This window comes from Pantherophis guttatus, chromosome 1, assembly GCF_059756535.1.
Source record: "Pantherophis guttatus breed Tessera chromosome 1, ASM5975653v1, whole genome shotgun sequence".
In the NCBI taxonomy this organism is placed as follows: Eukaryota; Metazoa; Chordata; class Lepidosauria; order Squamata; family Colubridae; genus Pantherophis; species Pantherophis guttatus.
The window spans coordinates 242,105,842-242,131,862 of NC_142063.1; the positions used below are offsets into that span (position 1 = coordinate 242,105,842).

The 26,021-nt window shown below is 35.3% G+C and overlaps 1 protein-coding gene across 1 annotated transcript in view; it reads right to left on the bottom strand.

Annotated features, from left to right (window-relative positions):
• Positions 1 to 26,021, bottom strand: part of ASCC3 (activating signal cointegrator 1 complex subunit 3) — a 211,215-nt gene that overhangs the window by 107,681 nt on the left and 77,513 nt on the right. Inside the window, exons 13-14 of the mRNA XM_060689118.2 lie at positions 25,837 to 25,908; positions 7,468 to 7,602 (exon numbers count right to left, since the gene is read on the bottom strand). Of these exons, the coding sequence (XP_060545101.2) occupies positions 7,468 to 7,602; positions 25,837 to 25,908 (207 nt within the window). The remainder of the gene's footprint in view (positions 1 to 7,467; positions 7,603 to 25,836; positions 25,909 to 26,021) is intronic.

Genomic DNA, 26,021 nt, shown 5'->3' on the forward strand with positions numbered 1-26,021 from the left:
CCCTTCTTCTGGGTCCCATCAAATATAGCTCCCTCGGGGATGGGACCCGCAACATTCCCTGCCTCCCTGCTCTGATGGGTCAGGTAGATGTGACGGCAAGAGACGGTCCCTCAGATAATCTTGTATGTCTGAAAGTAGAAACTTCTTTCCAATTGTGACCGCTTGCTCCTTTAGATAAACCCACCTTCCTTAATGTCTTTCTCTGATTCTTAATGATTGTGGATTCCTGCCTCTCTTGTCTGATTGCTTCCTAAGCAGCATCTCATCTCCTCTTTCCCCAACGTCACCCATGCATTCCATTCCATTGCACCTTCCTTGCTGCTTTCCCATTGACTTGGCTTGTGGGAAACCTGCAGGGAAGGTTGCAAATGGCAATCATGTGACAATAGCTAGCTGCAATGTTGTAATCATGTGGGGATGTTGCGATCACTGCAACGTTGCAGACCGATCATAAGTCCACCTTATTCAGCACCATCATAATTTTGTCTGATCGCTGAACAAGTGGTTGTAACATGAGGACTGCTGTGAGAAGTCTAATAGGCCCTCCTTATGGATGAACTGTGGGTGAGTGGTCACAATTTTGGGAAAAGACTCACAGACAACTAGAGCACAAGTGATGGAAATACAAGCAAGCACAACTATCCATTAGTCAGCTGGTCTTTGATGATGATCTCAGGAAAGGTAGTTATAGTGATTGTCATCAATGGGCCTAAAAGAAGAATGAGCCTGCAAAATTTCACTAAGCAAGAGCGTTACTCCAAATAATAAAGAATCAATCTTTTAATGCCTTCAAATCAGTCTTGACCTCTGGTGACTACATGGATAAATCTAAGCAATTTTATTGGCAGCATTTTCTAGAAGTATTTTGCCATTGCTTTCTTCCTACAGATGAGAAAGAGTAACTGATCCAACATCACCCAGCTGGCTGTAATTCATGTTGGCTAGAACTCTCTCAGTTTCTAGCCCAGTGCCTTTAACCACTACACTAGACCTGCTCTGTATGGTAGTAAATAAATATTTCAAATAATTTTTTATTAAAATAAATATCTGCTGGATATTCTCTGTTAAACATAGAATAGATACTACAAAAAACACATTCATACAACCAACGTTAATCAGGGAATACACTTAATTATCCAGTTATTAAGAAGAGGGAGACATTACTAGGTTACCCACAGAAGACACAGTGCCTCTCTAGCACTGGCTTTCACTTAGAAATCTCTGACTTTTAGAATTTAGTAATCCAGTTTTGGCAAATATAACATGCCTCATTCAATTATATTCACAACTATTATGCATGCAGATACCTTTCTATATTTTTAGAGAAACAATAAGTAATTATGACACACAGATACCCTAAATCAAGGCATCTCCAAACACAGCAAATTCACATATACAGAAAAACCCAATGAAGAAAATATGTAATAACAAGAAAGCCACAAGATGGCTCTCAATGCGTATCTCTCCCACTCTCTCTTTCTCAAACACACAAAATGAGGCTATCTTACATATAGATTATATGGAGCTATCTTTAATTATATTCTGAAGTTACCTTATAGACAACTGACTTACAGATGAGTTAAAATAATGCTGCTTAGCATTTACAGTAACACGTTTTCCATGCAGGTTTTCGATAATCTCAAATCTTATACAATTGTTTCTAAATAAAACGATGGAGCATATGTATTGTTTCTTTTAATTTTTAATGAAAAGTATTATATTGGATTCCAAAAATCTTAGGACACATCTGATTATGTACATTATTTATGTACTTTTCTAATTTTTAGGGTAGTTACTAGTTTTATTTTTGGAATTAGAAAACTAATAAAATGTCTAACAACACCTCAGACATTTTTTTAAGTTCAGGTATGGAGAGTTTTTTATTAGCTAAATATGTCAGAACCAGTTGTCTAAGATTTGTACCACCAGCATTACATTTCCAATACAATTTCAACACAATAAGAAGAGAAATGTCAAAAAGCCCTCTTCATTTTACTACTCCTTCATAAGGTTCATTTCAAGTCCATGAACAGTATTTATTATGAATTATCTTTATGCTGGTCTAAGAAAGAAAACATTTCAAAAGTACTACAATAGAACCATCTGATTGTATTATTCTCAAATTCTCAGGATTAATTCAACAAATGATAGATGTCAACCCAACAATTCTGGAGGTATTATTGGTAACCCTAACAATAGATATACTTGAATAAGATTCTTGGAATTCATTTTTTTTTCAGTTGGAAGTCAAGAAAACATAAACTCAAAATAAAATATAGTATTTCTACTGCTTAGAAAACTACACGGACATGTCCTCAGGGTTATGAGAAGTTGGGTTCTCATACAAAGTACATTATTCTGATTTGCTTTTATTGTCTGCAGGATTCAAATGAAATAGCATCTATTGTTCTTCTATTGCCCTTATTTGGAGACACTGTATATTCAGACTAACAAAAGTAGTCTGGAAGTTCCAAAACAAATTATTCAGAGAAATTAATTGCCATAGTGAATTACTGTTTTATCAATTTAAGGGTTCCAGGATCACAATTCTAGTTGCATGGGGACAGTGATACCCTAAAACAGCATTTTTCAGAACTTTAATGTTTTTCAGAAGTTCCCAGTATTTTCTGGGTGCATCATGAAATAAGTTTTTCCCCCTTTCCTAGGCCAATAGTATATTATGTCTGATAATAGGGTTTTTTTTAAAAAAAATATCCCCCTCTACTGCATTGTTTAGTTCAATTCAAATACTTACTGTCAATTTATACCTGCATTAACATTAAAGATGAACAAATAAACAAGCCAAATTACTATAATTTTGTACTGTATTTTAGAATACAACCTATAAATTTTGACATAAAATTTCTCAAAGCAGTTACTTTTAGCAATTTATTTTCAACTAAAGTTTTCAGATACTAAGGATGATGCCAGTCAAAATCATAAAGCCGTTTTTAAAATGTTCACAGAGGAAGAGCACCCTTCTGAAGATCTGGGAATATTCCTCCCCTAGGATAAGAAATGAAATATATGTATACAGTATGTGTGTGTATGTATATGTGTATGTATACACACACAATTATATTTTACACACACACACACCTGCAAGATTGACAGGCAGTCCCTCAAGTAACCAGGCCCTATGCTATGGAGAGTTTAATAGGTAACAATTAACACCATTAATGGCACCCAGGAGCAAACTTTTTTACAAAAAAGTCCTACCTGTAAATGACTACTTTAATTTCAACAGTAATAACACAAGGGCTATCAATAGATTCAAACTCAATGTAATTCGCTCTAATCTTTGATTGTAGGAAATATGACTTCTGCAATAGAATAGTAAATAACTGGAACACTCTACCTGATCCTGTTGTTAGTCTCGTTAATCCCCATATCTTTTACCTTAAACTGTCTACTGTGGACCTTTCACATTTCTTAAGAGGTCCCTAAGGGGGCATGCATAAGCGCACCAGCGTGCCTACCCTCCCTGTCCTACTGTCCCCATTTATATGTAATAATTCTATGTGTTTATGGCTATGTTTTGCCTATTTATATCCTTTTATTTGTACCAATTTTTTTCATGTGTCCATGTCTATACTGTTACTTGTTTCCTTCTCCTCGTTGACAAATAAATAAATAAATAAATAAATAAATAAATAAATAAATAAATAATAAACTGGCAACTAGTGCTGATGATATGTTACATTTGCATACCAAAGTGTGCCATCATTACCTGCACCACTGAGTTTGGACTAGTTGGGACTTCTAAATAGTCTTCAAGGGCAGCCCATTGGATTAGTCAGGCCATGAGATGATCAAGGCATGAGCTACTTTCTGAAGGGCCTCCTAATCTAGGAAAAGGTGCAAATGCTACAACAGATGAAATTATGTAAAGGCCATATTGGCCACAGTTGTCACCAACTTGTTGAACAGGAGCTGTAAATTTAGGAAGATCCTCATCCAAGATCAAAGTGGAATATCTGCGGATCTGGGGAGCCAAATCACTCACAGCCATTTGGTTTTGGTAGGATTATGTCAGAGGTGATTCCTGCACATCCAAAACCACACAGCCTCTAGAACTTTTATAGCTTCACTTGGCTGGCCTTTCCAAGGCTGACTCAGTCTTCCATCCTTTCGAGGTAGGTAAAATGAGAACCCGGATTGTGGGGGTAATAAGCTGACTTTGTATAAAAAAGAACACCGCTTAGGGCCCCCCGAAAGCCCTACTAAGCAGGTATATACAAAAGTATGAAGGCTATTGCTTAATGCATTGTAAGCCGCCCTGAGTCTCCGGAGAAGGGCGGCATATAAATCAAACCAATAAATAAATAAATAAATAAATAAATAAATAAATAAATAAATAAATAAATAAATAAATAAATAAATAAATAAATCATCAGTATATTTATAATAGAACCCCAAACTGGTGGATGACCTTACCAATAATTTCATATAAATGTTGAAAAAGCAGGGAGAGAGTAGAACTTTGTCTTATCCCATACAGGTGGGCCTGTAAGAGCCATGGTGGCACAGTAGTTAGAATGCAGTATTGAAGGCTCTGCCAGGAATTTGATCCTGACTGACTCAAGACTGACTCAGACTTCCATCCTTCCGAGGTCAATAAAATGAAGATACAGATTGTTGGGGGCAACATGCTGACTCTGTGAGCTGCTTAGAGAGGGTTGTATGTCACTATGAAATGGCAAATAAGTCTAAGTGCTATTGCTATTGCTATCTCTCCTCTCCACCCAATGTTGACTGGGTTTGGCCTCAGAGAATGGAAGAGAATTACCAGTTGACTCCAAAGGATACTATGTTGATGTTATCAAAAGCACTGAGAGATCAAGGAACATAAGAATGGATGCACTGTTTCCACCTTAGCTCTGCTGCAGGTCATCAGCAAGCATGACCAAGGCTGTCTTAGTACTAAATCCTAGCCTGAAATCCAAATGAAACAGGATGAAACTGGTCAATACTTGTAGAAATGTACCACAATATATATGGGGTAAGAACAGCTAGTTAGTTGATAGTATGTCATCTTAGTATACTACATACATTAAATCTTTCCTTTTCATACACTCATTATACTGTTTTGTAAAAAGCAAAATTTAGTTGCTGTGAACATTTATAGCAAAAATATACAAAGGTGACTAAAAGAAGCAAGCTACTGAATGATTAAACAAGGTTATATCTGAATCAAATCTTTGATGTACATTTTGTTATGATCTTTTACATAAGTGAGGCAAATCTTGATAGGAATTATAAATTATTCTTTTCTGAAAACTTCAGTGGATGAAAACATCTCTTTTGTTCACATGTCTCACTGGGCAGTGAAGTATCTCCATTAATTATCTCTAATGAGAGAGCGACTAAAGGACTTATGGAGCAAGTCATCACTTACAGGAAATATTAATCTTTTAGTGAGATGCAGACGTTACTGAACAAATTTATCTTACTTAGAAAAGCATGTCATGAAGTACCAATAAAAAGAAAAATCTGAATATACTCAAATTTCTTTGTGAAATTTCATCAGTCGACATAACATATTCTTCTAATGTGAGTTAGCTATTGAGTGACCTTTGGTTTGCATTGTAGTTGGAAAGAAGAAAGAAAGTAAAGAATAAGGAGTGGGGAATTGAATAAGGCAGAAACTTTATTAGCTTTGTTTTAGTTGATTTAGGAAATGAGAACAGGGACTTAAGCCTTAGTTTGGTTAGCTTAACTACAAAATTCCTGCAACTGCTGGCAAGTTTATGAAGAAAAATTGTAGCAAATAGGTTTGATAAAGTTAGATACTCATATCCTTATTCCTTTTAAGGAATGTATTTCAGCTCCATTTCACTTTGTATGCTAATTTAAGATACTGAAACTCATAAAATTTCTCCATTGTTGTCTTTCCCTGAAAAGAAGACTACATTTCCCCCCAAACAAATTGATATTAGAATGGGAAGAATTATCCTGATTTTATTGAAAATACTGCAATGGGGTAGGTTTACTTTTCTGTTTAATTTTTGGGAGTAGGAAAGGGGTGATGATGGAAATATCCTGACATAACTTGCTCATGTTAGAAACATAATTTCTGACAGAACAAAATCTCTATTTGTGATTCTAAAGCTCAAGATTAAAAAAAAACACCTCAAAATAAATAAGAAGAATATAAATATAACCACTATGTAGAATACCAAATTAGGTCAGTTGGACCCAATCAAACAAGCATTTTTGTTTAAAAAGAGGGGACAACTGAACTGTACTATAAAGAGGATATAATGAGATGGCTTAATAAAAAAGCTTTTTCTCCTATTATATAAAGAGAAATGAAAATGCTTCTCTTCAGTTTTATGTTCCAAGGAAACTAGATGCTGAATCAAATTATACCTTCTTTCAACAAATAAAGCTGTTCCCTAATACCCATTTTTTTTACACCGGAGATTAGGGAGTCATGACTTTGACAAGAATCAGAGTCCATTGCAGTAAGAGACTTGGTATTTTTCCAGGATGCATAGTGTCCTCTAGATGTACTAGAGTACAATCCATGAATGAAGGCAAATATACGTGTCCCAGGATAATGTTGCAGGATCCAATCCAATTAGTCACATACAACAGGCACCATATAAATACCACACCTTTGCTAGAGAGAGGTTCCCTGAAGATGGGCTCCAGCATGAGTCTGAAAGCTCGAAAAACAAAACCTCTGGTCCCAGGGACCAACCCAGATTGGACCCTAGAATACAATCCCTATAGAATTTGGTGCTGAGTTGAAGTCTAAACTGTCTGTAGCCACCAGACTGGAGGAGAGAACACTATGCTGCAATACGCTTCTTCTCAAGCCAGTTTCAGGCTTGTGACAATAGTACAAAAAGTGGCATGGGAATGTAACAGATTGGTGACATTTTTTACACAGCTGACATCTTTTGAGGTTGAGATAAAGGGCATATCCCAAAAGGTAACAGCAATGGCTTTAAGCAATCCTCCCAATACCTTTTATACTTAGCAGCAGATATTTTTAATTAAATTTATATGCTCCCCCATTTTATTCTACATAGGAACTCTTTAGATATGCAGGTGAAAATACATACATTAATTTTCAGTGATAATCACTCTGCTTCTTGGGGAAAAAACTTGAAGAAATAATTAAGAAAAGCAGCAAAAACATTTCTTATTATTAGGTGAGATTTCCCTTTTCCTGCTGCTGTTCTTATCCACTGCTGGATGAAAGTTTCCTCATTGATAGTTATGAATCATAATCTGCCACACTGGTAGAGTGTGGGTTTGTAGACAGGTATTTTATGACTTCCCATCTAGGAGACAGTATCACACAGACAGCTAAGGGAGACTAGAACATGGGTCGCTAACTCCTATTCCAGCATCTTAAATTACTATACCACATTGATCCTTATAAATTTTTACTATATCTGATGGGAAATTGTACATAAATGGATCTTCTTTTAATAAAGCAAAACTGTCACTTACTTGCTTTTCTGATTGTCCATAATCAGGACCTTGAGTTGGTAAAAAGTAGCAAATATGACCATTGTTTTTAGCTTTTTCACGAAGACCCATAGCGGTTCGGACCGTAGCATTTCGAGCATGAACAAATACCATCACCTTGGCACAAAAAAGATATAATATATGTTAGTTTTATATTTATTTTTCTGTAACAGAAGATTTGTGGGCATCTTTAAGCTAATTCTTCTAATCCAAAGGAAGTTAACAATGATGTTTCTGCTACATACTGACATGAATATGAATAAATAGCAACATAAATATGTTTAAAGCAGCATTTAGAAATTATAATATATAATTAGCTTTCATAGAGGAACAGTTATGAAAAATGTATCATATGAATGAACGGTGTGTAGACTAGAATACTTTTAAGAATTTATATAATGGAGTGTTAAAATAAAATTTATCCCTGGCACTCCTAAAATGTAAAGCATAATCATGTGCACATAAAATTGAGAAGAATCTCAAGTAAAAATAGATAACAAAGTACGCTCGCACAGAGAGGGCCTCCTCAGGGTGCTGTCCGCCAGACAATGTCGGCTGGCGACCCCCAGGGGGAGAGCCTTCTCTGTGGCAGCGCCCGCCCTCTGGAACAACCTCCCCCCAGAGATACGCACAATACCAGACCTCCGGACTTTTTGTCGGGCCCTGAAAACTTATTTATTTCACCTAGCCGGGCTGGCTTGATCCCACTGTTTGGGTTAAATTGAATTGATTTTAATTGGGTTGTTTTAAATTGTGGCCAAAAATATTTAATTATTTTTTAAACTGTTTTTAAATTTTGTATGTTCTGTTTTATTCTGGCTGTTCACCGCCCTGAGTCCTGCTGGAGAAGGGCGGTATACAAATTAAAACAAAAACAAACAAACAAACAAATTCTGCCTGAACATTGGTATGCACACTGAAGTGAAATGTTTTGGAAAATATAAAGACTAAAATACTAAAAATGCCCCATGCTAATACTTTTGGGGCTGGGGTTGGGTTTCTGGCCTCCAGGGTCTGGTGAAATGTCACCTTTAATCCTCGACATTTCCATGGACAGAGCTGGAATGTAATTTAGGGGTTCTCCTGGACTTACTGATCTTCCTCAAACAGCAAGTAGCAGCCATGCCTATTGGACTTTTACACAGATTCATCATCCATGCCACATTCCTGGACAAGGAGGCCTTGCTCACTTTTTGGTTATATTACTGCACTGTGCTCTACATTGGACTACCCTTGAAGGCCACCCATAAGTTATGAGAGGTGATGTACAACAGTATTGGGTGCTTCTCAGTTTGTCCATGTCACACCATTGTTGTGCAAGCTGCACTAGCTCCCGATTTTCTTTTGAGTGCAATTCAAGATGCTGATTATTCCATTTAAAGCCTTATGTGGCATGCAGATTGGTTGTTTGTGAGACTGCCTTTCCTTGAAAATAGTTGTTTGCCTACAAAGTTACCTGAATGGGCATGTTCCATTCTCTAAAATATTGAAAATATTTTCTATGGTTGCCCCTACCCTGTGGAATACCTTCCTACAGGCAACCCAGTAGGACCTGATCCTTTTAGCTTTCCAGAAAGCCATAAAGAACTGGCTTTTCTCCCAGGTGCTAAGGTAGAGTGATGAGAGCCTGTAGATGTTGATTGGGGCATCCTAGGAGGACTATCAAAGCACTATGTTTTAGTCTTTGTTTTTATGGTTTTATTGCTTTGATGTTTTAATTTTGATATGAACCCAGAGTTGTGCTCTAAGATACAAATCTTTTAAATAAAAAAATAATTAATTCTCATTAAGAGGTATGCTTAGAAGAGGGACTTCAACAGAATAGAATCATCTACTTTTCAATCACAAATTCTTCTTTTAAAACAAGCCCAAGAGCCAGTAGTTGGCACCATATCTTGTAGCAATGGATTCTTAAATCAATAAGCAATGCACGAAAAACAACTTTTGTCTGACTTCAACCTGCTACCAATAAATTTCAATGAAGCAGCCAGTGTTCTAACGATTGAAGAAAAGGAGGAAATGTATATCTATCCACTTTCTTTACAGTAGACATATTTTTTACAAGCCTGTAAAATGAGAAGAATTTTTGAAAACTAAAGCTGTATGTGGTGAGTGCTAAAATGTGGGAATTCCATTGTCTCATACCCAGATGGGAATATGTGAATAGCATCAGTTCCTGCATCAGCAAGGAATTAATCATGTAGAATACAAGCCTCATTTATCATTACTTCCAAAACATACTATAAGGAAGAAAAAAATAGAGCAGCATTGGTCCAAGACCAACAATTTTTTAAAAGGCATCCCTTTTATTCAGCCTATAAAATGAGCTCAAAAAACAAAACATCACAGACAGAAGAGGGTTAACACAGCCTGTCCTAACTATGTCAAGAGAATTTTTTATTTCAGTGGCTAACCTCTATGCATTACATTATGCAAATAAGTTGGAAAAAGTAATTTGGAATAGAGAAAAGTGGTTCCACAGCTACAAGCTGTGTAATTAGATCTGTACTCTGAAGTTCAAAGCTAGCTCCGGTGTCTCAAGAGCCGAGAGCTTGTGTAGCTTTTTTCAGGAAAACTAAACTTTTAAATGACAAAATATGCAAGCAAAGCACAAAGGAAATGTCTCCAGGTTAGCACTACAGAATATTCGGTAGGTGAGTGGGTGGGTGAAGGAAATTTTATTTTTTTAACTAGTGATTGGTGTAAAGAAATAATACCATAATGATACTTTTTATAAGAATTCATTTTAAACTAAAACATTTCAAAAATCTCTTTACAAATATATGACATAAATTCAATTTTGATTGCTATGGTGTACAACTTACCTCTAAATTATTTTACACTGCACAAGAACAAAGATTCCTACAACTTAAAACATCAATCACATAACTTCCACTAAAATTCTCTTTTGAATGTGATATTTTTGATTGATAGGCGGTAGAAGTGTGCAAAACATTTCAAATTCAAAATATTTTATTTTGAATTTGAAACATTCCACATCTAGTTAAAAATGTACATCTTAAAACCGAAACAGAAATGTTCCAAGTTTGAAATACTTCTAGGATAGTGAATATAAATAAATATTAACTTTGGAACATAAACCAGAGCCCTTTGAATATCTTTAAGAACAAACTATCTTCACAAGTACCCGAGGAGGCTTGAAAATTCAGTCAAAATCTTTGTAAATGCATGACACAGAACATTTCTGCTGTGTCATTATAGTGATGCTCCAATTTTATATTAACAATATAGCTATCAGTTGTCATCCCACTGAAAGTTTTCTCTTATTCATCAGCTTTATCTTATCTATTAATAAAGAGATAAGATCATGGGCCTTTCACATATCAGTATCTTAAGCATATAGGTATTCTGCAATATTGTTGATTCAGGGGTTAAAAAGCCTTGGGGTAGAATACAACCCTGTGTTAACACATTTATGGGCAGGTATAGTCTGAGTTAGAGAATCATTTACACCTATACATGTTTTGAAGTGGGTGCCTGAGTAAAACTGTGAATGCCAAGTTTAAAGTGATCAATTTCTTCCATAAATGTTTCTCTTTATGGAATCAAAACCTGCACAGAGATCTATGAAAATGGTAAACAGTTAGTTGCTTTTAATTACTTGTTTTGCTGATTGCTGGTGTAAAATAAACAAAGTAAAAGTGTTATTTTGTATGTGGAAACAAAAAAGAAGCATCAGAGAAATATTTATGCTACAATATACTTGATCTTTTAGTTAATTGACTAGATGACTTATAACTAAGGATTATTTTTGCAAATGTGCACAGAGAGGTTAGGCTACATATGACTTCTGTGGCATTTCCCTGAAAAGCTCATTTCAGAGTTAGAGGTGGTGATATGGAGTTCCCATTAATGGTTAATGCTTTTATTCAAATTTTGTAAATCCTCTCCCCAAACCGTACTTTTTCTACTTAGTAGGGCACCCATATATAAGGATAATTATTTTGGAGGATTGGCATAGAAGAAGTATAAAAAAACCATTCTCCTCCAATCCCTTCCCACGTCTGTTTTCCCGACTGTAACCTTATGCCAGACACTTGAGACACTGATGGCTTAGTGCTTCTAATATAAATGAACATATATTTTACTTTGGTGATGGAATCTGAAACGCAGAGAGAATTGAGCCTGTGTGCAGACATACTCGACACTTACATGAATATAGATGAGAAAATACTACTGAAAAATATGAAATTGAGCTCATAGGTCATATTTTTAATAAGTACTCAGAATTAAAAAGGATTAAGATTTATATTTTTTGACCCATGTATGCAACTTGTTGTTAGTGGAATAATAATATAAGAACATTTATTTCAAAACTTGACATCAGCTTTGAACCCTTTTCCATTACATTATTCATGCTCATTGCAAATGATGAAAATCTTTTTAACTAGGAACTTCTTTCAACCTCTCTGAATTCCAAAATCTTCCCTTAATATCTTGGTACCTAGCCACCCAAAGGTACACTATTTACAAGTAACAGTCTTATTTCCTTTCAGTCCCAAAAAATAGTTGATAAGCAAGGAATCTGTATTCATTGTGCTGTGTAAATTTTACTTCTTGCTGTCTGGATTTACAGAGCTGCTCTTCAACATTTGCTAAGGCATATAAATTGCAGCAAACCCTATATCAGCTGATTTATCCAGGTGTCTTTTCTCTGATTGATCCACCTGCCAACTTGGGAGAACAGCATACAAATGCCTACTGATTTGGACACTTACCTACTACAGTGCTTCATTATAATTTTCTACACAAAATATAGGATAGTTAGAAAAATCTATGGGCACAGCATTACTAGCTCACATTGTCAGGGGTGATTTAGAGAAAACATCTGCTGGAAACTCATCTTTAATTTGGCTATTATTCAGAAATAACCTGAGGATGAATAACATGTTAAAAACGTAACAAAAATGCCACAATCTCCTGCTTTTAATTTGACAGGAGTTACAAATTTGAATTTTAGCATACGTAACAAAATATTAAATTGACTGAAAAATATTTCACCTTAGTTTCCAAGAAAGGTTATTTCACATGCCTTACAAAAATGCATATTAAAATATAATAAATGCATTAAATAGAAACACTTATTAGAACAAAAGATAAATCAAGATGCAAAAGAAAATCTCAATGTTCCATTGATATGATTTATAGCAACAAAACATGGGCTTAAGAAAATATATTATATCTTTGATTAAAAAAATAAGAACAGCTATATCGAACACTAATAACACGTTTAACCTGAATATTTGCAAACATACTCCAAAAGCAAGGCACCCTGTTGATTGTTGCATCGATATATTCACAGCCACATGTGAATCCAGTCTAGGTTGAGTTTCCCAATTAAGGATTAATCAAGATAATATAATGTATTTTTGAATAATGTTGTTGAATAATTTTCATTTTTTTCCTTATACTGACATTATTTGTCTATTTTGTTTCCTTCTCATGCTATATTATATTCAATAAAATGTGAATCAAACATAATATTCTTCCCACTCTGATACCATTCTGTCATTTCAGTTGCTATCTGTGTCCTTGTTTTGCTTCACCAAAGCAATATATCACCTATATGTTAACTTTCTCTCCAGAATCTATACTTTCCAAAAATTTTAAACTGAAAACTCTACTTTAAATTGTCAAAACCTTTCTAAGCATCAAGAAATACCTTATTAAGGCAGTTTTTTGTTTTCATTCTGTTAGTCCAAGTACTCTAATACATTAAGAACATTTCTATTATTATTTATTTGGGTATTTAAAAAATTGCCTTTATTATTTCTATAAGTAAACCACAACAACAACTCTGTGAGGCCAGTTGGACTGAGAAAAAGTAAATGGCCCAAACTCACCCAGCCAGCTTTCATACCCAAGGCAGGACTAAAACTCACAGTCTCCAGGTTTGTTGGCCTGTACTTTAATCACTACAGGAAACCGTTTCTCTTATCTCTTAATTGTCTCTTAGGTGAAAAACAACATTGGTCTTCATGGATAAAATGTTGTAAAATATTTTTCAGTCTTTCAGCTAAAATCATTGTGAATATCTTATAATCATTATTCAGTAATGATATTGGCCTATATATATTTTTAACAAAGTCAAAAATTCTTCTTTAGGAATCAGTGCTGTATGTGCTCCTGTTTAATTGTCCAGTATCTATCTAAAATGGAGTTCATGATTTTTTGCAAAGGTAATAAAAGTTCATCTTCAAAATATTTATTAGAATAGAAGAAGATAATCTGTCAGGAGCTCTACTTGTACTTATCTTCCTTATAGCAGTCCAAATTTCCCTTTTTATTATTGGTCCACTTCATCATTCATCTTTGGGCCTGTGTTAAATTCAGTAGATTTTGTTTCTTTAAAAAATCTGCCCTTGTTGATGAAATTTCTTGTTTTGTGCAATATATATTACTGATGAAATTTTCTTGAATATTTTACATTATTGGTCACCGTAGTTTTTTGTAAATTTTCTTTTCCCTTTCCTTTCTAAGCAATTTCCCTGGTTTATTGGCTGACTCAAAATTCCTTTATTTAAGAAAATTCAATTTTATTTCCATCTGTCTCACCATTAACATAGGATGTTGATACTGTAGGAGTTTAATTTGAAATGAGATCTCTTTTCTCCCTGGTGATCTCATTAGTTCATCCTTCTTTACCTTTATATCACTTAGAATCCTTTGCATTTTTTGGTCTTTTTTAAAAATTCAATTTAAATTTATTGTTCTGCTGAATAAATTGTCCTCACATAAATGCTTTGCTGGCATTCCATATTATTTTACTATCAGTATCCTTACTGAGGTTCTTCTCAAAAAATTCTTTCACTATTAATTCATCTTTAGATAATATTTCATTTAGTCTTCATTTAGAAGTTCTAGCTTTCTTCTTGTATATTAAAGTCATTGGATTATGGTCAGAAAAATTCTTTGGCAATATTTCAACTTTATTAACAGAAGCGTCCAAACTTTTTGAAAGCCAAAACATTCCAGATTAAAATCGATGTCTTTCTGAAAAATATATTCTTTAGCATCACCATTTTTATGTCTCTATATATCAATTAATTCAAGGTTATCCATTATGTCAAAGAATATTTTTGGTAGTTTGCCTTGCATCTAGAAATAGTATCTTCCCCAGCTTCCTTTGATGTTAATTGTGTAGCTACTTCCATTTGTATCTAGTTCAATCTTCTGTGTTTCGAAAAAATTCTTGTGTTTTGAATTGAATTAAGACAAAATATCTTCTGCTTAAAAGTCAAAATCTCTTCTTCCAATTTAGTTCACCTAAATGGTATCTTCTTCTGTTTTGTCAGTCAGCAAGATATATCGTTCTCTTATGCAGTATTCTAATGGTATTTTTTTCAGCAGGATTACATCTGAATTACTTATCCTTAACTCTGAATTAAAGAGTTGTATAATCTGGTCTACCAAAAAAAAGTACTAATATTCTGATCACATACTTTGAGAGTTACTGATATGCACATTCACTATAGCTACTAATTAGTTATGAAATGACTTTCTTAGTCTAAGAGAAAACATAATAAAAGAAAGCCAACATATGGCATACAAACATTATATCTACATTTCTTTTAAATTTACTTCTGAACTGAATCAAGTATACTACTATAATAAATCATGAAAGCTGATTAAAACTGGAACATGTGTCAAAGGGTCAAAAACAAAATCTCTCATGTCATCTGTTATTTATGTTTATAGCTTTTTAATTTAATTTTCATTATTCACTTTCTATATAATTTGAGAGGTTAGATTAGATGGAAGGCCATTGAATAGAATCAATTCCATCCCAAAAAGTAAATTTTAAAGTAAACTATTTACTAAGTCTGCACTACTATTAATTTTTTCATCATTCCCACCACCCATCTCCTTCCACTTATGACTGTATGACTGTAATTTTGTTGCTTGTATCCCTACGATTTATATTGATATTGTTTCCTGATTGCTTATTTGTACCCTATGACTATCATTAAGTGTTGTACCTTATGATTCTTGATGAACGTATCTTTTCTTTTATGTACACTGAGAGCATATGCACCAAGACAAATTCCTTGTGTGTCCAATCACACTTGGCCAATAAAAAAATTCTATTCTCTTCTAAAACTTGTGGAACTATAAAACATTAGATATAATTCATTACCATTAGCACAAGTATACAGTATCTATCACCATGTCTCCTATACTTTCAGAGCATTGATTGATCCCACTGAAACCGTAGCAAATTCTGTAATCTTGTTTAAGGATTGGTTCTAAAACAAATTCTTAATAGTCTCAGATAATTGCAGAGACTATTACAGCTTAGATACAATTTTAAGTTTTCTGCCCATGAAAAACTGACAGGAATAGTCAACCTTTTTGTAAGCAATAGTTACCCTTAACACTGATATGACCATGCCAGGAATGCGGTCTCTTTTTAGAAGTTGATCTTCCAAACCAAAAGTTATCTATGGTATTCCAACACGGGCTACTTTCATTTTGGCCAAAACTTTTTCTTTTTTCTGAATTAACTTCCAGAAAACAGCTGGACTAGGTGGCTCGGTGGCTAAGACACTGAACTTGTCGATTAGAAAGGTTGGCAGTTCGGTGGTTCGAATCCCTAGTAGAGGTCTACTGCATAAGCAGGGGGTTGGACTAGATGACCTCTAAGGTCCCTCTCAACTCTGTTACTGTTACCTATTCTCAGAATGATGTGTTCTGAACATTCAGTTTTTGGGAGTAGGTTTTGCACACATATTAAATATTTACTTGATGACTGCAAGAATAATCTTCAAAGTCCTTTTTGTGTAAATGAGTGGACAACTGCCTTAAAGTAGGCAAAATCAATTCTTTTGATCTTAATATTAGGATAATGCAACATCAAATATTTTTTCTCAGTGATTGTTCAGTAAGGACTGATTGCAAACATTGTACTACTAGAGATTGAATTAAGGGGATAGAACAGTAACTCACATGGTTCATGTTTGTACTATTTTTGTAATACTTTATATTGAAGATAAAAATGATTTATGATACAATAGTGAAGATGTATTCTACACTCTATTTGTATTAATGGATTATTAATATACATTGTCTATCAACACTGGGCAGACAAGAAATGCTATTACAATATTTTTCCACTGCCTGGTGGCTGTGAAGATCTGGAAGAAGAGATAAAGGCTTAAGCTCAAAACTGACTGACACATAGTGGATGTGGTTTCTCAGGTTTTTAAGAACTGGAGATTTGCCATCTTTGTTTTGCATGGCCTGGATATGTTTGCCATCTTAGGCTATTTGTAAAGGCAATACAATAAAATAAATAAATTAAACTGCAGTTCCAGAGAGAGAACTGGTGCACATTAAGGTGGGGGTGGGGTGAGGGCTAGCTCCCGCATGAAGAATAGATCTAGCTCTAGCCAGGAAGACCTTTGTCCAGATTGGTCTTGTTTATCAATTGCACCCTTGTCTGGACCATGATTTCATTTTCACAATCATATGGGGCTGCCCTTGAAGACCATTCTAAAGTTTCAACTAGTTCAAAAAATGGCTGCATGGGAATTTATAGGTGTGCTCAGTAGGAATGACATTTTAGCTTCCTAAAGCACTGTATGTAATTTCTGGTTGCCAGTGTGATTTCAGGTGAAATTCAAGGTGCTGGTTGTAACATATAAAGATCTTCAAGCAGAGGCATGGAATTTTCAGGGACTACCTTTCTCCCATTTTTATTGCCTGCCCTATAGGTATCAACAGAGTAGGCTTGTTCTGATTCCATCCTTAAATCAATGACATCTGAAGACTCACAGGAAGTGTGCTTTCTCTGTCATGGCACCTGACCTCTGCATTGGCATCTTCCAGAAATTTGTATTTCAATCCTTGCATCTTTTAAGCAAGTGTACTAAAGATTTGGTTCTTTCTTGTTTGGATATCTTTTTTTTTTAAATTTTTTTAATTACATATATAAACACACAAAAAAAACACATACACATACACATACAAATGCGACAAATACGACATTAATAACATAAATGACATCTAAATGTAGTGTCTGATTTTATCCGACATCAATAACCTAAATTCCTTAATATATATTCCTTCCTCTCGCCTTATATAACGATACTATTTTTTAATCTTTAATTATGCGTTGTTATATCTTATTTGGTACAGAATTTTGTTTTACTCTTTTAGGATCCTCTTTTGGTTTTTTGTTTTTCCCCTCTAACCATTGATACCACCTTTGCCAAACCAGGTAGTAGTCAGATTCTTCCTTTCCTTGAATTTCCTTGGTGAATCTGTCCATCTCAGCACATTCCATGACTTTAGATATTATTCTATCTTGTGTTGGGACTTCTTCCAATTTCCAATTTTGTGCATAAGTGATCCTTGAGGCAGTCAAAATATGTATGATCAAGTATATTGTTTCTCTGTCGTAATTACTTGTAAATATGCCTAATAAATATGTTTCCGGTCTTAGTGGTACTTTTTGGGCTGTTATTTGTTCCAATTGGGTTTTGATATTATTCCAGAATTGTTTGGCTTTGGGACACGACCACCACATGTGGTAGTATGTCCCTTTTTGTGCTTTGCATTTCCAGCAGAGTGAAGATGTATTGGGGAACATTTTGGAGATTTGTGCCGGTGGGAGATGCCATCTATAAAACATCTTGTAAATATTTTCTTTGTACAGTACTGATAAGGTTAATTTACTGTTAATTTTCCATAGTTTTTCCCATTTGTTTAATTCTATAGGGTATCCAAAGTTCATCGCCCATGTAATCATATTTTCCTTGATTATCTCCTACTCTAATTTATATGCCAGTAAGAAATTATAGACTTTGTTATTAATTTCTCATTGGGGCCCAATAAGATTTTGTCCAGTTGGTTTAGTTCTTTTTGGATTCCAAATTTCTCCATATCTGTTTTGTGTCTGGATTGTAATTGTAAGTATGGTCCATTTCAAGCCCTTGAGTTCTTAATTGTTCTATTGTTTTTAGTTTTCCTTCTTCATTTAAAAGATCCTGATATGTTTTCATTTTATTTGGGTCCATTGTATTTGGGTAGATTTGTGCTTCCATTGTAGAGATCCAACGTGGTATCTTATCATAGTGAATCTTTCTGATTTCGTTCCAGGTTTTGATCAGGGTATTTCTCACAATGTGTCTACGGAATTGTTCTTGTTTTGTGGGTTTGTCTTCCCATAAGTATGCATGCCATCCCTTTGTTTGGATATCTTATTATCATTCATTTTTGTGCCCTTACTGAGACAAAGTAGGCCTTAATAGCAGCTTTTACCCTGTTTGATCGACTTCATCCTTTGTTGAGTGTCAGCAACACTCTAGACATCTCTTCTCCTGTTTCATCTCCCTCAGCTCCTCCATAAACTATGGGGAGTGATAGGATCCCCAAGAGAGAGGTCACATAGGTGTAAACCAATTCAAGGCCTAAACTGCCCCCATTTTCCAAGCAGCAATCAAAGCTTTGGATGGACCATACAGCAGATGAACACAGACCCTCAGTGCCCTCTGCAACCCCTCTGGGTTCATCAGTCGCTGGGGGATGACCAATTTAATAGGTCCAACCCCTCTGCAGTGGATACTGTAAGAACTTGTAAGAATTTTAACATTTCAATTAAAAGAGATTCTATAAGTATTTGAATGGACAGGATTAAAAATTTTCTTAACAAAAAAAATCTGTCCTAAAAATTCATATGGTAAAAGCAAACTAATTCTGTATAAAATAAAAAGATTATCCTCAACAGCAATTAAGTTGGTAAAGCAAGAATGTGTTATTATACATATATTGACTAATTCAAAGAGAAACCTACAAATAAGTTATTGCTTTCATTTGAGCACTTGGATAAAAAAAAAGCTGAATTCCCAACTTTTAATTTCCCAGTAGCAAAGCAGAGCTCAAAGCCAAGAGGCCTGGAGTAGGACAGCTAAAACGTTTTCTCCATCTGTTGTAACGTATGCTTTCACAGAATAGCACTATCTTCCTACGTTACTTATTCTGTAATACTACTAATGCATGGAACTTCATTCCATTTATTTTTCTTTTTAAAGAGCTGGGAATAATGTATAAAAGACAGCCTATAGACATAATGTTTTAAGGTACAAAGGACTCAAAATAGATCCAGGAGGGTAAAAAACCTACTGAGATTTGAGCAGGACAAAAAATGCATGACTACTATTTTCACAGTCAGTATTAATAATACATTTAGCCTATGATATATAGCAAAATGCTATTATTAATAATGGCAAATTATTGATAATTATTACTCTTTTTTACAATGCAAATAGTTGCTGTAAACATAGTGTGTGTGTGTGTGAGAGAGAGAGATAATTAATAAGTTAAATAAAATTAAAGCCATTTCTCCTCTAACACTTCTGCTTATATTTTTAATGAAAGAAGTACTTCAATGAAAAGGCATGTTTAACTGAATGAATAAGCAATGTTCTGATATTTTAAGTTTAAGGAAAAATATTTGAATAGTTTATTTCTAACTGATATGATTTATCTTGGGTTTAACAAACACATATTATAAACAGCTTTTCTCATGACAATATAATTATTATTACTGTGTTGCCAATTACAATAACTCAACACTAAATAGCATGGACTGGAGGCCTTATGTGCCCTCTATCAACCTTTGGAATGGGTACACAGGTAGCCCTTGACTTACGATCATAATTGAGCCCAAAATTTCTAAGACATTTGTTAAGTGAATTTTGCCCCCTTTTACGACCTTTCTTGTCACGGTTGTTAATCACTGAAGTTGTTAGCTTAGTAACACAGTTGTTAAGTAAATCTGGTTTCCTCATTGACTTTGCTTGTCAGAAGGTCGCAAAACATGACCCAGGGACATTGCAACCATCATAAATGTAAACCAGTTGCCAAGTGTCCGAATTTTGATTATGTGACCATGGGGATGCTCAATGGCTGTAAGGCAGTGGGTCTCAACCTTCCTAATGCCGCGACCCTTTAATACAGTTCCTCATCTTCTGGTGACCCCCAACCATAAAATTATACCTAAAACCATTGAAAATATGTGTTTTCCGATGGTCTTAGGCGACCCCTGTGAAAGGGTTGTTCGACCCCCAAAGGGGTCCCGACCCACAGGTTGAGAACCACTGCTGTAAGAGATAGTTATAAGTCCTTTTTTTTAGTGCCATTGTAACTTCAAATTGAAGAATTGGAATTGGAAGGATCCTTGGAGGTCTTCTAGTCCAACCCACTGCTCAGGCAGGAAACCTTATATCATTTCAGACAAATTATTGTCCATCTCTTCTTAAAAACTTCCAGTGTTAAAGCATTCACAACTTCTGGAGGCAAGTTGTTCCACTGATTAATTGTTCTGTCAGGAAATGTCTCCTTAGTTCTAGGTTGCATCTTTCCTTGAAGTCACTAAATGAATGGTTATAAGTCAATGACTACCTTTAGGTCAAATGTATTGAAACGTATTTCTCTAGTGCTCTTTTACCCACATCTACAATTAAGTCTTTCAAAGAATCATTTAATGAACCTATTTCATGTTGATCTAATATTTTATAGTCTGGTGCATTGGATCATCCTGTTCGAATTTGTGAAGGTTCCATCACCATAATTCTCAGTCGGTTCAATCTTACTGGTGTTGAGATTACTTTCCAAATATTGTTTAAAATATTATAACTACAGCAACTTCTAGAAAAAAATAGTGTTCATTCCATAGTGCAAATAATAGACCGGTTCTTTTCTATAAATTTGTTTCTATAGTAAAGAACTCCCTGGAGTCATATACTAGGAGTATACCACATTCAGATAGCTGGTTTGACAAGAGAAACTCTAATTTTTAACGTATTAAATTTATTATTAAACTTGTATACCCTCCTCCCCAATGATTCTAGTCTGTGAAAAATACTCCAGTTCATGAAAAAAATAATTGAATTGTCACATACTGTTAGGCCCAAAACCCTGAATGACACATGATAATTCATCCAAGCTGAGTTCTTTGTTATTTCACATCTACAGACAAAATCTTGCCAGACTGAGGACTCCATTATTCACATCTACAATATATTCTTTGAAACATTAGGGAAGTTCTGTCCTCATTCTTTTTCTCTCACGCATGATATCTCAGCTAAGTTGCCACTTATTTTATGTAAAATCAGGCAAAGAATAATTAAAAACTAAATCTGCCTGAGTATGGATAGCCAGAAATAGTTCAGGCTCAGCATTAACCATTGGCTTTGGGGTGAACATGCTATGTCACCTATTATACCATATTTTTCTCTGGTTTGACAGGGGTCTATAAAATAAGTTAGTAATTCTTAAATCCCTTTTCGATAATTTTATTGTTTTATTTACGGATATACATTTTGTGTGCATTTGTGCCTATTTATGTAGTAGTTGTATTTTATACTGCTATTCCAGCTTTAACTTTTCCAGATTGTTAATTTTAATTTCTTCTTGCTGTATACATGTAGCCTTTGCAAGACTTTTAGCATATTCTAATTTAATACTATCTTTTTTTGTCTGCATGCACTTTTATTAACTATCCTGACATCGTCAATTTAGTGTTGGATATTTTGAATATTTGAATACCAATTCTCTGGTGCCGGTTAATGACTGCAATAAAGTTAAGTAAAAATTATCTCCTGAATGTTCATTAGAACAAGCTTTCCTGAAGGACAGATAGAATGTTCTTCTTTCTTCTTTTTAAAGAAAAATGCAATTAGGAAGTTAACTGAATAGATGCCAAGAACATTTTATGGAGCTTTTCAAAGGCATTAGTTATCAATGTTTGGGTCACATGTAGGGCATATTTTAAAGAAGGGAAGTAAGAAGAATTAAAAGAAAAATGAACAAGACTTTATGTCAGCACTAGATTCTCCTCTGATGTTCTCCTTATGCCATTCCAAATGTATAATTTATTACAAAATATCTGAATTTAAGAATGAAGGCAAATATATGTGACCCAGAATAATGTTGCAAGATCGAATCTGGGTTGGTCACTGGGACCAGAGATTTACTCTTCCATAAGTTATATGGAAGCTTTTATCTGAACTTATTCTGAATTACACTTTTTTAGGCAAAGAAAAAATCAAGATGAATTTAGAAATGGGATCATCATCATTATTATTTATTGGTTAATCTTTAGTGAGATTCACAGCCTTTGAGGCTGGTTAATAGCTCAGCAGCTCGAGTCCTAACCAAGGACCTAGGAACTGTTAAGGTATCGTCGGAGGATGTAAGCTGTTCCGAGTAAGGTGGTTTTTTGTAGAGTCAAAATGTTCAAGTCCGGCAAATTTAGAATTTCTAAATAGCGGGGTAGCCCTTTGGGTATTGCTCCGAGGGCTCCAATTACAATCGGGACAACACACGATTTCTTTTTCCACAGTCGCTCAACTTCAATTTGTAAGTCCCGGTACTTTGTGATTTTTTCTTGCTGCTTATCTTCAATTCATGCATCACCAGGTATTGCAATGTCAATGAACCATACTTTTTTCTTTTCAACTATTGTTATGTCAGGTGCGTTGTGGATCAAGTGCCTGTCAGTCTGAATCCTAAAGTCCCACAAGATCTTGAGTTTCTCATTCTCTAAAACTTTCTCAACCTGATGTTCCCAGTGGTTTTTGCTGTACTCAAATCCAAACTTCTGGCACAATTTCCAGTGAATGATTTTAGCAACACGGTCATGGCGTTGTAGGTAGTCAGTTTGTGAAATTTTGCTGCACCCACTGATCAGGTGGTCGACTGTCTCTTCTTTTTCATTGCAGAGGCGGCATTTGCTGTTGGTGGTAACATGTTGAATTTTTGCCTTCATACAGTTTGTGGCTAGGGCTTGTTCTTGAGCTGCCATTGTGGCTAGGGCTTGTTCTTGAGCTGCCGTTATTATTATTATTATTATTATTATTATTATTATTATTATTATTATTATTATTATTATTATTATTATTATTATTATTTCTATACCGCCCTTCTCCCAAAGGACTCAGGGCGGTGTACAGCCTAATTAAAAACACAAAGACAGATAAAATTTAAAAATAATTAAAATTATTAAATAATAGGCCCAATTTGTAAAACCCCAAATTTAAAATCCCATATTTAAAAACCAATTAAAATCTTTACATTGATAGCCCAGCCTGGCGGAACAACAAGGTTTTGAGGGCACAGCGAAATACACGGAGATCAGAGATTTTACGAATTTCTGGGGGCAGTTCATTCCAAAGGGCAGGGGCTCCCACAGAGAAGGCCTCCCCCTGGGTGTCGCCAGCTGACATAATTTGGCCGATGGCACCCTGAGGAGACCCTCTCTGTGGGAGCGAACTGGCCGGTGGGAGGCTACTGGTGGCAGAAGACGGTCTCAAAGGTATCCAGGTCCAATGCCATGGAGCGCTTTAAAGGTGGTAACCAACACCTTGAATCGCACCCGGAAGACCACTGGGAGCCAGTGCAGCTCGCGCAGGAGGATGTCACATGGGCACAACGAGTTGCGCCCATAACCACCCGCACGGCCGCATTCTGGACCAGTTGGAGCCTCCGGGTGCTTTTCAAGGGGAGCCCCATGTAGAGAGCATTGCAGTAGTCCAGTTGGGAGGTGACAAGGGCATGAGTGACTGTGCGCAAGGCGTCGCGATCCAGAAAAGGCTGCAACTGGCGGATCAGGCGAACCTGAAAAGCCCCCCTGGCCACGGCCGTCATATGTTCTTCTAAATGCAGCCATGCGTCCAGGAGGACGCCCAGATTGCGAGCCCTCTCTGTGGGGGGTAAAGACTCACCCCCAATAGTCAGCGATGGCACCAGCTGACTATATTGTGATGCCGGGAGCCACAGCCACTCAGTCTTGGAGGGTTTGAGTCTGAGCCTATTTCTCCCCATCCAGACCCGCACGGCCTCCAGGCAGCGAGACATCACATCAAGGGCATCGTTGGGGTGGTCTGGGGTGGAGATGTACAGCTGAGTATCATCAGCGTACAGGTGGACTCTCACTCCAAAACCACGGATGATCTCACCCAGTGGCTTCACATAAATGTTGAAACGAAGGGGCGAGTCCACAAATATTAAAGTTGTCAGGTTGGAGACCCCTGCTTTAATAACAGGCATGTTTTAAATGACTTCTGAATTAAATATTGAACAGTATTTATTATGGAATCACTGTCTAGGTGGTTAATGCCAGAAAAGAAAAATTAGATTGTTTTGTTATGCATTTTTCAACCTCTTTTTTTAATCAGTGGAAAATAGGGTAAAGCAAACACCAAAAACAATCTATTGCTTTTATTTTTCTTAATAATTCCCATTTGTTCATATAATGACCCTATTCCCTGAAATCAAATTAATTTTCATTACTCATATTGTTTTTATGTATTTAACTTTTTCCCCAAAGGACTACCAGGCTGAAAATGGACGTATTTTTAATTTCTCTTAATACAAATCCATATATCTCAGATATCACAGTATTTGCAAGCGTAGTGGTAACCCCATCTGTAGAAAGAATTTTTCCTTTCCAACAAATCTAATACCCAGGAAACTTTGCATATATAAAATGGGTTTCCCAAATATTGGTACCCATACCCCTGAATGAAAGATAACTGGATAGTAATAGGATGATGAAGTATTAAATTTATAAATCAGTTGCTCTTCTCATACTTAGAAATGGGGATGCAACTATACAACTTCATTACAATGGGATGCTATATGTCGTATTCTTATTTGCAGTTGGAGAGTTCTACATCCTTGGGGATAGAGGGAAAAGAATTTGAGCAACCAAAGCCTACAATCTTCACAGAAACCTTAAGTGAAATTCAGTGACTTTCAGGTTGGATCACTCTCTTGAATGTATGTATTGAAATTATAAAATAGCTAAGCTGTCTCAGTTGATCAAGCCTGCCACAAAAATGTGTCCATATCAAGAAATGAAAAGCAAGATTTTGGCCACTCAGTTTTCCTGGCATTGTAGCAACCAACCTGATAAACTAGAAGACACCATTCAGCCTATTAGATTGCAGGTGATTGTTAGAGCAGTCATTTTCCATGGATCATGTGTCCGCAATCCAATTAAGTGTTTTATTTGTTAAAATAGGGATGTAGTTTGTTTGCGGAAGAATACATTATTTCATTAGGCCAGGGTATATTTATTAATATGTTTATAATACAGAAGAAGAGCAAGAACAGATAAGAAATCCTACATTTGCATACTATAAACTTTGATTCCACAGGCTGTCATTTTTAGACATCCTTTATTCAAAAGTCTTTAAAAGGATGACTTATCTGATTTCCAGATGGAATTGAGAAAAATCAAAGTATTGATATATGAAAAGTATAAGTTCTAGATGATGTTATACACAAATACATTCTGAATAAAAACCAATAAGCCAAGTTTACCTGATGCCCAGCTGTTACTTGCTTCAACACATTTTCATAACAAACTTCATCCATATTAATCAGCTGCTGTACCTGAAATTCAGGACACAAAATTTTATTTTAGAATCACAGTTTTGATCTATATTTTTAAAATAAGATGCATATTTTTAAAATTCACATAATATATCCCACCATTTGGTAAGCAA